We start from the raw sequence: 13,222 nt of genomic DNA, 5'->3' as shown, positions 1-13,222 counted from the left end.
CTGAGGGGGAGACGATAAAGTGACTCGAGGTCAACACATTAACATTGATACGTGTCGCTGTAGGTCGTATCAATAAAGGGTGTAAGGGTCGATTTCATTTACAGCTCGAGCCCAGTCCGGCCAAGTCGGAGCAGAGCGGACGAGCAGCGGCGATACCACCGCTGACACCGGACTCCAGTCCCCGAGAGAACTGGTTGAAATCATCAGAATGTGGTCCGTGTCGACGCTGGTTCTGCTCTGCAGTTTGGACCGTGGACGCAGGAAAAAAAAAAGGTTTTATTACGACTAATCCAAGAAAGCGAAAATATTTTTTTTTTCTTTATTTGGCTACGGATCTGTCTTTATTGACAGATAGAGATTAAAAAACGGGTTATTCCATACTTTGTGTGTATGTATTAACGTTGGTTTGACGGCCGTAGATGGTGTGAAGTAGTGGCCTGGGTTCTGGTAACTCACAGAGAGTCTGCCTGGCAACAAGCACTTTGGGCTCTGATAGGTCAGACGTGATGCAGGAAGTAAGGGACAATGACACAGTTACAATAACTCATATTGCATAAATATATAAAGTTTCACCACTCGCAGCTCATAAACCTTTATTAAAAACGACTTTCTGAAATTTGTTGGGAAATGTAAAGGTCCTAGTGCTTTTTATCTAGAAAAACTGCAGATCAACGTCTGAGTGTATTTGTTTACAGGCAACTAGTTATCACAATACCATTAGAATAGACCAGTAACGAGTTATACAGGCCATTTTTTGGTCCCAGTCCAGCCCTATCAATACCATTAGGGTAGACCAATAACTAGTTAGACCAATAGCGGGTTATCACGCATTAGAATAGACCAGTAAATAGTTGTACCAATACCATTAGAATAGAACTAGTTTATACCAATTCCCTTAGAATAGACCAGTAACTAGTTATATCAATACCATTAGAATAGAACAGTAACTAGTTATATCAATACCATTAGAATAGAACAATAACTAGTTTATACCAATATCAATACTCGTTTAATTTGTGATTAAAGGGACACTGTGTAATATTTTAAGTCGTTTATTACCTCAAATCAACGTATTCATTCATAAATAAGTCCTCATTGGTGTAAAATTATCTTATTATCAAATACACAAATCTATTTAGATCAACCGCGAAGCACTACCAGGAGGGCAACCAGGGGCCTGTACTACGAACCTTGATTAGAGGGTTAGCGAGGTATGTTGAGCTCAAAGCCTGGGTTAGCTGGACCACGAAAGTCGATCTCTTTTAGCGTCGCTGTATCACCATGGTGACTGATGCTCGCAACCAAACCTGGTCGGGAGCAGGTTTTCAGCTTATGCCGCGTTTCCACTGCAGGGTGCGGTACGGTTTGGTGCGCCTCAGTCCGGTAGGGAGGGGGCGGTATAGCCCAGCTCAGTTCCGAGGTCGCGTTTTCACCGCCGACAGTACCCTTTGTGGTAGGCCGGATGTCGGTCGCCGCGGCAGCTACGTAAACATCGTAAACAACGTCTTCCTCCCCAAGAATGCAGAGGAACGTCTCCACCTCCTTGTTCGCCCAAGCAAGCGTTTTACGCGACATGTTAATTGTAAAGAATAATACCTCGAGGCTACTGTTTGTTTGTTTTTATCCCCACGTCGCTCGGAAGTGACGGTTCTGTCGACCAATCAACGGATGGGGTGTGTAGCTCGAATTTTCCGGTACACTTTCAGGCGTCTCGTCTCGTTTTCAGTACCCCAACGGAGGAGTACTGAAAACGAGGGCAAAACGAGTACGGCTCAGTCCGGGTCACGCACACTTTTGGCCGTGGAAACGCAACCCGTACCACACCTTTGAGAACCGAACCGTACCGCACCCTGCAGTGGAAACGCGGCATTAGTCTACCCAGAGATCGGCAACTTAAATCGGCGTGCGCAGCTTCCTAGCCCCTCTTCCGACAATGGCGTCACCATTTCTGGGTGTTCCCGTGGACCTCGGCGCACTTACGGCACAGAACCGATCCCTTGGCATTGTCTGACGATATTCTTTATGAGAGATACAGATTCTCAACAGAGGGTATTCGTTATTTGATCGTCCTTGTTGGACCGTATGTGGGCAATGCTACACAAAGAAGCCGTGCACTTACTGTTGAGCAGTGTGTCTGTGTTTCAGGTTCAAAGGTGGCCCCACGTTCAACGTACATTAACCTTGGATAGTCAAGTGCCGTGTTGTCCATTATCCCTTACATAGGCCTAATTATGTCAGTGACCCAATTAGGCCGAAGTATTTTTTATTCTACAAATTCATATTATAGCTGTGAGAATTGTTAAGAAAAATCTCCTCCATAGTCGCCCTGGAGTCACAGGCCGACAGAGTCTCCTGCAAGAATCAGGGAAACCTATTATAGGACGTTCTTTCACAAAAAGGTAACATTTTGAAGAATTTGGGTTTTCTTTTTATTTGCTGCAGGTAATCAACATGAGATTAAAGGTTGGAGCCTAGGTCATTGCAAATCATAGCCTAGATTCACCTGAAATTATTCAAATGGATGCTTACAACTTACCACATTGAATAATATTTTTATATTTATTTTTGACTTGGCCCCATGTTCGTAGGAGCGTGCTGGCACCACATCTATGGGGGTAAAAGGCATGATGATACATGATCGTTTTTAGACAATATGCAGAAGGGGGGGGGGGAGATTGGCTCCAGCAAAAACATATTGGAAAAGTATTGCTCTTCTCCAGACCCTTCTGCAGGGCGAATTCAAATCGCCGTTAGAATGAAGACCTTGGTTTCTCGTCAACAACAAAGTCCATCCCCTGGGCCCTCGCAGCGTGCAGTGTCGTCATTAGAGGCTGTGTCAGTTAGAGGCTGTGTCAGTTAGAGGCTGTGTCAGTAAGAGGCTGTGTCAGTTAGAGGCTGTGTCAGTAAGAGGCTGTGTCAGTTAGAGGCTGTGTCAGTAAGAGGCTGTGTCAGTTAGAGGCTGTGTCAGTTAGAGGCTGTGTCAGTAAGAGGCTGTGTCAGTAAGAGGCTGTGTCAGTAAGAGGCTGTGTCAGTTAGAGGCTGTGTCAGTTAGAGGCTGTGTCAGTTAGAGGCTGTGTCAGTAAGAGGCTGTGTCAGTAAGAGGCTGTGTCAGTAAGAGGCTGTGTCAGTCATTAGAGGCTGTGTCAGTTAGAGGCTGTGTCAGTAAGAGGCTGTGTCAGTAAGAGGCTGTGTCAGTTAGAGGCTGTGTCAGTTAGAGGCTGTGTCAGTTAGAGGCTGTGTCAGTTAGAGGCTGTGTCAGTAAGAGGCTGTGTCAGTAAGAGGCTGTGTCAGTTAGAGGCTGTGTCAGTTAGAGGCTGTGTCAGTTAGAGGCTGTGTCAGTAAGAGGCTGTGTCAGTAAGAGGCTGTGTCAGTTAGAGGCTGTGTCAGTTAGAGGCTGTGTCAGTAAGAGGCTGTGTCAGTAAGAGGCTGTGTCAGTAAGAGGCTGTGTCAGTAAGAGGCTGTGTCAGTAAGAGGCTGTGTCAGTTAGAGCCTGTGTCAGTTAGAGGCTGTGTCAGTTAGAGGCTGTGTCAGTTAGAGGCTGTGTCAGTTAGAGGCTGTGTCAGTTAGAGGCTGTGTCAGTAAGAGGCTGTGTCAGTAAGAGGCTGTGTCAGTTAGAGGCTGTGTGAGTTAGAGGCTGTGTCAGTTAGAGACTGTCAGTCATTACAGGCTGTCAGTTATAGGGCTGGGATAAACGATTAATCTAGCGATTATTTTTTTCGATGCATCGATTAATCTAACGATTAATTTTTTCAGTTCGATTATCGATTATCTCCCCGTTAATTGACTAATAGCAATTTATACATGTTGATTTACATATCTGTATGAAAAAAACATGAATTCCTCAACATTGCAATACATGTTAAATTCCAAAATAGAAGTGCAAAGTAATGCATTCTTAGAATTCTACGTTGCTCGGTCATCTGCAGCTGCTACCAGGTGGCGCCTCTTCAGGTGCTGGTGCATTGCCGTGGTGCTAGAATGGAAAGTCATCTCCATTTTGCAAAGATGTCATATCACGGAATTGTTTCCTTTTACATTAAAGATTTCCCATACTTTAGAGGAACGAGTGCGTGGCGCCTTGCACTTATGAGAGTCTGAGGAGCCACTCGCGTTGCTACTACGCTCCGGGGCCGCCGTCTTTGTTTTGGGTTTTTCGAATCGACGCGCATTTTTCGTGTCGACGTAATCTATGCGTCGACATCATCGATTACGTCGACGCGTTGTCCCAGCCTTAGTCAGTTAGAGGCTGTGTCAATAAGAGGCTGTCAGTAAGAGGCTGTGAGATATGATAACATTTAATTATCGCGTTGGGGATTTACACAAAATCCTTAAATATCACGATATGCTTAAAACAAATGAAAGAGAAAGCGAGGCAGAGTACCGGGGACACTGAGGCCCGCGGGGGTCAGTGACTCGTCTGATCCCTTCAGTGCTGTTGAACCCTGCTCCTCCCAGAAATCAACTCGCTGACCTACATCTACACGGCCTTCACCCGGCCCGTCGGCCTGCCCGGCATCCACGAGTTCTCAGCCATGGGCCTGCTGGACGGCCGGCCCATCGACTACTTCGACAGCGACACCCAGGTGAAGGTGCCCAGGGAGGACTGGATGAAGGAGCGTCTGGACAAGGAATACTGGGACAAGGGCACCAGCTCCCGGCAGACCAAACAGCAGTGGTTCAAGGTCAACCTCAAGATCCTCACCGACCGCCTGAGGAAGAACGTGCCCTGTCTGTCTGTCTGTCTGTCTGTCTGTCTGTCTGTCTGTCTGTCTGTCTGTCTGTCTGTCTGTCTGTCTGTCTGTCTGTCTGTCTGTCTGCCTGCCTGCCTGCCTGCCTGCCTGTCTGGCTCTCTGTCTGGTTGGCTGGCTGTCTAACAGCCTCTCTCCCTCTCAGATAACCACGTTCTCCAGTGGAGACATGGATGTGAGGTAAACACTGAAGACCCTGAGAGGAAGGTCAGTGGGATTGACCAGTACAGCTATGACGGAGACGACTTCCTGTCCTTCGACAGCCATCACAAGCAGTGGGTCGCCCCCATGTTCGAAGCCATTCCGACCAAGCGCAAGTGGGACGGCATCCAGCAGCTCAACGACTACACCGACGGCTACCTTCACAACGAGTGTGTCCAGTGGCTGGAGACCTTCCTCAAATACAGGAAGGAGGCCAATATTAAGGCCTGTAAGTGTGGAACCGTCCCCTCAGCTGTAATCTGACATCACAGAGTACCAGAGCCCGATCCAGACTGGAATTTAGGGGCCGATGCCGATACCGATATTAGGGAGAAAACGATAACAGATATCGGCCGATATTCAAAATATAGATATATTTACATTTCTAAAGCTTCTATATCGGCAAACACTTTCGCCGAAACCGATAAAGGCCAACAAGCCCTAACCAATATGGGTCGGGCTTTATTCGCGGGTTGTCAATATATTGCGGCCTGCAGCAGACTTTAGGGTTAGGACCATAGAAGTTAATTCTTTGTACCATTACGTCCATGAGGATCCTAAAACCTGGCAGCCACTGGAATAATTGTATTTTTTTTCACAGTGCGACCGGAAATATACATAACCGCCAAGCCATTCAAGAACAACCTGAAGCTCAGCTGCCTGGCCACAGGCTTCTATCCCAGGGAGATCACTATGAACACCAGGAGGGACGGCCATTTGGTGGACCGCGACGATGGTCTGCAGTCCACGGGGGTCCGTCCTAACGGGGACGGGACCAACCAGATCAAGAAGTGGGTGAAGATTCCTGGGGGCGACACGGCCAAGTACACCTGTGAAGTCAACCACCCTGCGAGCAACATGTCTGTGTTCAAAGAGTGGGGTAAGAGTCTTGTGGGGTAAGAGTCTTGTGGGGTAAGAGTCTTGTGGGGTAAGAGTCTTGTGGGGTAAGAGTCTTGTGGGGTAAGAGTCTTGTGGGGTAAGAGTCTTGTGGGGTAAGAGTCTTACAGAGTCTGGGGTTTCCTCTGGCAGCCGCTGAGCAGGTGGGGCAGCGTCCAGACCTGTGGGGTCAGTCAGAGTGCATGGAGGACTAAATAAGAAGTATCATTATTCTACTGGCGCTGCCTGATGAGTAGGATACGAGATGTAGCATGAGTCCTATGGAAGTATCAACGGCTGATGTTGACTCTGTTGGATCGTGTTCAGATCACCACGTGGAGGCTGAGGGACCCCCCATTGGACTCATTGCCGGGGCTGCTGTTGGTGTACTGGTGGTGGTGGGGCTCTTGATCACTGTTGTGATTATCCTCAGGAGAAGGCGGACACCAGCGGAAAAAGGTAAAATAAATATAGTTTAACGTTAATACACCAATATTATGGATAGTTTCACATCAACATTGTAACGGTTGTACTGTATTTTGTATTGTAGATGAAGAGATGCTGAAAGGAGCTGATAAGCCCCTTCTCCCAGGTACACCTACGATCTCAGTTTACTACAATCTGTGAATACTGAGCTTGATATTTGTAATATTTGTAATGTTTGTAGGCCTATTGCCTTGCTGTACTTGGTGGTTGTCCGTTTTTCATTTTTTGTCCTTTCTGTCGTAAGCAGAGCAATAGTGAGAAACAGTTTTATTCTAGTATTACTATCATATGTGTACAGGAGATCAATTGATCTTTCACTGTTGTATCTCACAGGTTCCAGCGATGGTTCCAGCACTGGTTCCCGCTCTGCTGCCAGCGATGGTTCCAGCACTGGTTCCAGCGATGGTTCCCGCTCTGCTGCCATCGATGGTTCCAGTGTTGGTTCCCGCTCCAGTCAGGAAATGCTCCCAGTGGTCTGAGTCCCGATCACCACCTCCTGGGGCGTCTTGCTACATTCAAGACTTCCACTCCTGATTGCTTGGTTTCTTCTACGCTTCTAGAGAACGTCTGTCTCGTGCTTTACGGACGTGGTAGATAAATCATATCATAAGATAAGATAGGCACTTGATCTCAAGAAGTTTTGTCCCGTCAAGGATCCCATCTGGGCTGGCTGCTAACCGGTAGCGGTTCCTGGCCGAGCTCACCAGGGAGGAAAACATGAACGCTAGTGGTTGACGGAACACGGATTACCCGTGATCCATACGGATAAACCCTTGCGGTTCGGGATGCAAATGATCCGATTATTTTGTTTTATTTGGTATTTTATAAATCTCATTGAAACGGAAACCGGGCCGCAACCGGTAACGGAAAGGGGGCTGTTTATGTTTGGTTGTAGTCTTTTCGCTCGGTTCTCCGTCTCAACAGTAGGGCTAGAACCGAGCGAAAAGACTACAACCAACCCCCCTTTCTGTTTCCGGTCAACGAGCAACGAGTCTCTCAACAGAAATCAATGGATTTACAAAATGCCAAATAAATAACGACAGAACAGTGTTTTGCTACGATGAGGATGTGTGCGTTGCCTGGGGAGATGGTAGACTACACTCTCCCCAGGCAACGCACACGTCCTCATCTTTCTGAAAAAGGATTTAAAGTGTAAATCCAGGTCTGCTGTGCTTCCTTCGGACACAGGTTTTTTATTTTACTTACTATCCAAGTTTAAAAGAAGAAGGAATAATGCCTCAGATTGCACTCTGTTTATATTTTAAGATTTTATTTATACATTGGATAGACATCTTGAGTTAAGTTCTTATTTTATGTGGACAAAAGCTACGTCTATTTTACTATCCATGTTTAGAAGGAGGAGGAATGATGCCTCAGCTTGCACTTTATATTGTTCACAAATATTATTTAAGTTTTTATTTTATGTGGACACTAAGCTATATTTTCAAATATTCAATATGCTTAAAGGAAGCAGGATTATTACCTGTTTTTCCGCTTTATTTAGTTTTTACACATTTCAAGATTTTATTTAAAGTCCCATTTGTCTTGTTAACTTTATTGTTGTTGATCCGAAAATGATCCGACCCGTGACTCAAAAACCGTGACCCGATCCGAACCGTGAGTTTTGTGATCCGTTGCACCCCTAATGAACGCGCAGTACACCCGCATATGCATATCTTTTCTAATGCGTATGCCTGAAATTTAAAATTGCTTGAACACTATTGATACCTGCTTAGACCAAAGTAAGACAACTTTAAGTTTTTGTTACTATACCTTAAACACGTGTAACCATACCTTTTAACAAAAGCGCTGCTTTGCACTTTAGTTGCAATTGTGCAACACACTTGCTCCTTTCTGCAACACACTTGCTCCTGCACACTATTTCATTCATAAGCCACTTAGTTCAAAAACGAAATGGGAAAAAACACATCTATTCAAAATACAAAACACATTGGGAAATTGAAAATGCTTAGATACACCTCTGAAAAGTAAACACTTACCAAACCGAACACCAATCAGTCAGCTATAAAGGTCAAAGGGCAGGGGCGTAGCTTGGGCCGGGGCTTCCGGGGCGGGGCCCTGGGCGTCCGGGGGGCCCCGGCTGCCCGACGGGCGCCGTGCTGGCGGCGGTGTGAAAGCAGCATAAGATGTCATAAGTGTTTTTAGAAAGGAACTGACCGCATTATACAGACTCTCTTCTCTCATAACATCACAGTCAGGGTGGCTTATATATTTTATCTTCCTCTGCCTTAATGTATGTCATTTGGTTACAGTAGTGATATTTTGGCCAGGAATAAAAAAGTAAATACACTCGCACTTTGGCTACTTCATTTATTTTATTTTATTTTCAACATTTACAAAAGATAGGGCCTGCTGGGAAATCTGTTCGTCCAATCACCGTGATGTTTTGAGTGTACATACGACGTACCCTACATGTTACTCCCGTATACCACAATGCAATGCGGTCGTGTTTTTCCGAAGGAGAAGAAGAAGCTGATTAACCGCGAAAACAAATACATTCAATGATGGAGTCTCCGTCTTCGTTTAGAAATGTCTGAATTCAAAATTAATTTAAAAAAACTAGAACAAGGAAATGTAACATTCAACATCAATACAACCTCCAGCTTTCCTCGTGAGTGCCCGGTTTGTTTACAAGATGTGGGCGCATCTGTCTGCGTCACACAAATACCCGGCGCACTTACTGACGCACATGACGTTTAAAAATGTTCAGCGTAGTGTCCGAATCCTTGTTTGTTCGTTCCCTATATAGTGCACTATATCATGAACACTATATAGGGAATAGTGAGTGAGTGTATAGCGAACGACTTCGAACACAGCTAGTATCTCCAACTCTAACATATTGTTAAAAGCTAAGCCATCCCATTGCAATGTTTAGCAAGCTAAAAAGTGGTACTAAAAAACGTAAAGAGAAGAAAGACCTGGATGCGCGCAATTCGAAATGTTTGCACAGCGTTTTTCCTGTACCTCACCATACCAGTGACAGTAGCCACGGCAGAGCGGTCATTTTCCGAACTCAAACTGATAAAGACTTCCCTAAGGAACGCCATGGCACTGTAGCGATTGAGTGTATTGGCCATACTCTCAATCGAGAATGAAAGAGCAAGGAAATTGGATTTCACCTCTATTATCAACGAGTTCGCTGAACAGAAGGCACGCAGAGTTAACTTCTGAACGGGTAAGAGCAGTTGTTATTTTATTATTGGTTATGGCCGCTGTGCCCTGTAGGAGTATGTTACCATTGGCCATTTTGATTAGGCCATAGTTGTGCTGTTTGGGAAATGTAGTTGTGTGGTCAGCTGAATGGAGTATTTATGTTTTGTTTTTGATAGTACGTAGTGTGTTGCAAATACAGTGTACGTGGTCCTAATAATGTTTCCGTGATTTTGACGTGTGTTCTAGGGATGCTAAGTCTCTGTCCATGGTTCTGATGATGATTTTTGCGTTCTCTCGTTGTGGCGGCTGTTGGCTTAGGCCCTATGGGGGAGTGGATGCATTCGCGTGTGTGTTTGTGTGTGTGTGTGTGTGTGTGGGGGGGGGGGCCCAGCGCGATCTTGCCCCGAGGCCTAGCACAACTAAGCTACGCCACTGCCAAAGGGCAGTTGGGCACGTCCCGGGGCAGCGTGGGGGGACCACTCATTGTGTGCCTCCATAAGCCTTCGAGGGTGACTGCACCATCATGCAAAGATAGCTCCCTACAATACCCAACGTATAATCACATTTCTAGATGCACTTCATGATGCAGGTGAACAGGACAGATCAGTGCAGCCCAGGTTTGTTGATGTCTGGCATAATGTTAGTTTCCATCGGGTTGTTCTGGTCTGGAACTGGTTCCACCCATAATCCATTTGAAGTCCTATACCTGCCCCCTTACTCGCCATTTCTAAACCTTATAGAAGATTTCTTTTCGGCTTGAGGATGGCGTGTATATGACCGCCAACCACATTCCCGCCTGCCTCTTCTGCAGGCAATGGAACAGGTCTGCGGAGACATTGAGGTAAGGTCAATCCATGGATGGATTCGGCACAAAAGGCGAGGATCCATTAGCCCACCCACGCACATTGTGTCTTTTATTTGGGGTGGCACTTGATTGTTAAAAACTTAAAAAACATTTTAAAACACACGCACCACGTCACTCAGAGCGGCCGTTTTCCCGCAGCCCGTCAGGCCGTAAACAACGGATTGAAAGAACGTTCTTGTGGACACTAATGTCTTATTGATAAACCTGTGTCATTTGATTGGGTGCTTCGATGTTGTGCGATGTGTCATGTTATCTGAGGGGGTTCGCGACACGAGAATGTTTTTAGTGCAAATGACAGAAAGACATTTAATTGTCGTTTTAGGCAATCACTTATTTAGGTAAACCGAATCATTTTAAGTGCAATATTTATTTATAATATGAAAAAATAAGACTTTATATAAAAATAATAGGTCAAAATTAGACCAAAATAATGATGCATGTATTTCAGCTTTCTTTAGACCGTTTCTGTTCAGGAATTTTCATTTTTTTTCAGACTCTGGGTGGCCTGCAGGGTGGCCATCCTCTGACTGCCCCCCCTGGCCCCCACGTGGCTACGCCCCTGATAAGAGTATGTTTTTGCAGAAGATATGACCAACTGACGAATTTACCAATTTTCCCTTTTCAGTTTCTAGATTTATTCAGCTGTTAAAAGTGGGAAAATAGATAAACATAAAATATTCTGTTTCGTTATTACATCTAACATTTTTATTTGATTATTATTTCACTGAGCTAAGTGCATAGGAGTTTCCTATAAAATCACCTAAAGAGAGAGTGAGAGAGAGAGAGACTAGGCCTATTTAGGGAGGCCTATTCACACGCCCTAAATTATTTATTTTTTTGGTTTGGTGCGGTTGCTTTTCACATTGCAATCGCAACAGTTTCAGAATTTGTCAACAACGCACATGTGTGCAAAGATCGTTAAATCATTGGACAAAAAAATCAGGGGCAGGGTCAACAGGTAAAGATAGAAAAGTGAGGGGAAGCGTCTGTGAAAGTAGGCCTACATTTTCATGGATATCCAACGGGCACTCGTTGTGCTGATATTGATTTGTTGATGCGGACCGGTCGAACTCCTTCTCCCGCATACTGATGCTGATTGTGTTAAATGCGTCAGCATTTTTATATGTGTTTTCAAGCATACGTTTTATGTGGGTGTCTGTCCAAATATCCAATAATATGCCGTCTCCTCTTTGCTCCATGCTGAGCCACGACTCATTTTCGCCAGACGGTCCGACAATTTAATTGGCTGATAGTATTGGAGTTACCGGCGCTAATCAAACAATAATTCCCATAATGTGCGCGGCTGAGCGGGTGCCCGTTACGTCCAAAGAGGCGTAGGCCTATGCTTTTTAGAATTTGATCAGACCGAGGTGCGTTCGCTTTCACATCTCAAGCGAACCGCACCAGGGTTCGTTTGGAAGGGAACACCTCTTCAGGGAGTTCTCGGCCGTTTGATGTGGTGCGCATCAAAGTGTTGTGCATTCACACCAACGCAAACGTGAACCAAGGCACAAATCTCGTTTAGTGCGCACTAAATGCTGTTGGTGTGAAAGCACGAATTAACTTGTGAAACAGATAAGTATCGTCATGCAATCCATTGATTTCAACAATGTAACTGTATTCTAAATACTGTTACGTATTTTAAGAATCTAAGCTACCCACACATAGATTAGATAGAAGCAGGACCAAACATATAAGCCGTAAATACTATACATAGCCACAAGGGGAGCAATACCTTATTGGAGGCTGCTCCAGCCACAGATAGCAGCACTTTTATATATACGAAGAAGCCGAAGTCATTACGTCACCCCGGCTACGCCCACTTGGCGGTCTCTTACCTGTGCGCCCAGTGTGAAGAGACCAGAGATTAATAACCACACGAGAGGCCCGTGGCCCATAGATCAGAGATTTGCAGCGACACCCGCGAGGGGACATGGGCCTTTGCCCATGTCCCGTAGTAGCCAGAGTTATTATCTCTCACACGTGTTCCATTCTTTAGCTACAATTCCCTCCGTATAGCTTCAGTTACCATGCCGAAACATGCAGACGACTTATAATAAATGAAGTGAGTCTAAAGCAACCCGGGATTGGACAACTTTCTTCGAGAATATGCAACATATTTGGTGACCCGAGACGTTTGGAAGGAAGTCCCGAGAAATCCCGGCGGGCGCGACGCTAAAACAACTTCAACAGGCCCGCACGTCTGAGGTAAGTATAACTCATTGTTTTAAAGATTAAATCTGAAATAGGATTGGTTATAAGAACATTTAGGTGTAAGTTTGTTTTAGCCACCGTCCAGTCGTTACCCCCTGACCCACCTACACACGTGAAGTCCCCACCGCTTCCCCCCCCTCCAGGCCCCCTACACACGAGTACCCTCTCCCCCCTCTCCCCATCCCTTTGTTTACCTGGGCGCTCCTGGCTGTTTGATAAGGCAATGGTAGCCTGCACAAAGGGACCCCCAGTGTGTTATGTCTCTCCGTCTGTCTCTGTCTCTGTGTCTGTCTGTACCACGTGGTAGGTGGTTTTTGTGTTATATGATGAACGTCTCGAAGTTAAGCCGAGATCATCATAAGGTAATTGGTGAATGTCTCGAAGTTAAGCCGGGCCACCATAAGGTATATTTATTACCGACCATAAAGTTCCAAACTCTTTACGGTGGGGGGAGGAAAGGTCAGGTTTTTAACGTTAATCTAGCTTAGTTGCATATTAAAACGGAGGCTTGGCCAAGGAGTTCAAATTGGATTGATTCCTCCCGGTTCAGTTAAGTCTAATGTGCAATTTTGATTAGTATAGAACGCAGCCGTAGAGTGTAACCACGTGGTGTTAAAGAGACGGCGCGTCTTCGTGACGTGGGTTTCCTTTGTCCAGA

General features: G+C 45.6%; 1 protein-coding gene across 1 annotated transcript; it reads left to right on the top strand.

Annotated features, from left to right (window-relative positions):
- Positions 1 to 23: 23 nt before the first annotated feature.
- On the top strand, positions 24 to 8,109 carry LOC130376158 (class I histocompatibility antigen, F10 alpha chain-like; the record flags this gene model as incomplete). The annotated part of the gene is made up of 7 exons (XM_056583378.1): positions 24 to 273; positions 4,456 to 4,728; positions 4,894 to 5,178; positions 5,551 to 5,829; positions 6,153 to 6,284; positions 6,376 to 6,417; positions 6,645 to 8,109. Coding segments are annotated over 7 exons (1,407 nt in total), but the record flags the coding sequence as incomplete, so codon positions are not given.
- Positions 8,110 to 13,222: the final 5,113 nt, after the last annotated feature.

This window comes from Gadus chalcogrammus, chromosome 22, assembly GCF_026213295.1.
Source record: "Gadus chalcogrammus isolate NIFS_2021 chromosome 22, NIFS_Gcha_1.0, whole genome shotgun sequence".
Lineage (NCBI taxonomy): Eukaryota > Metazoa > Chordata > Actinopteri > Gadiformes > Gadidae > Gadus > Gadus chalcogrammus.
The sequence above is the reverse complement of the archived record's forward strand: the minus strand, read 5'-3'. Positions and strand labels throughout refer to the sequence as shown.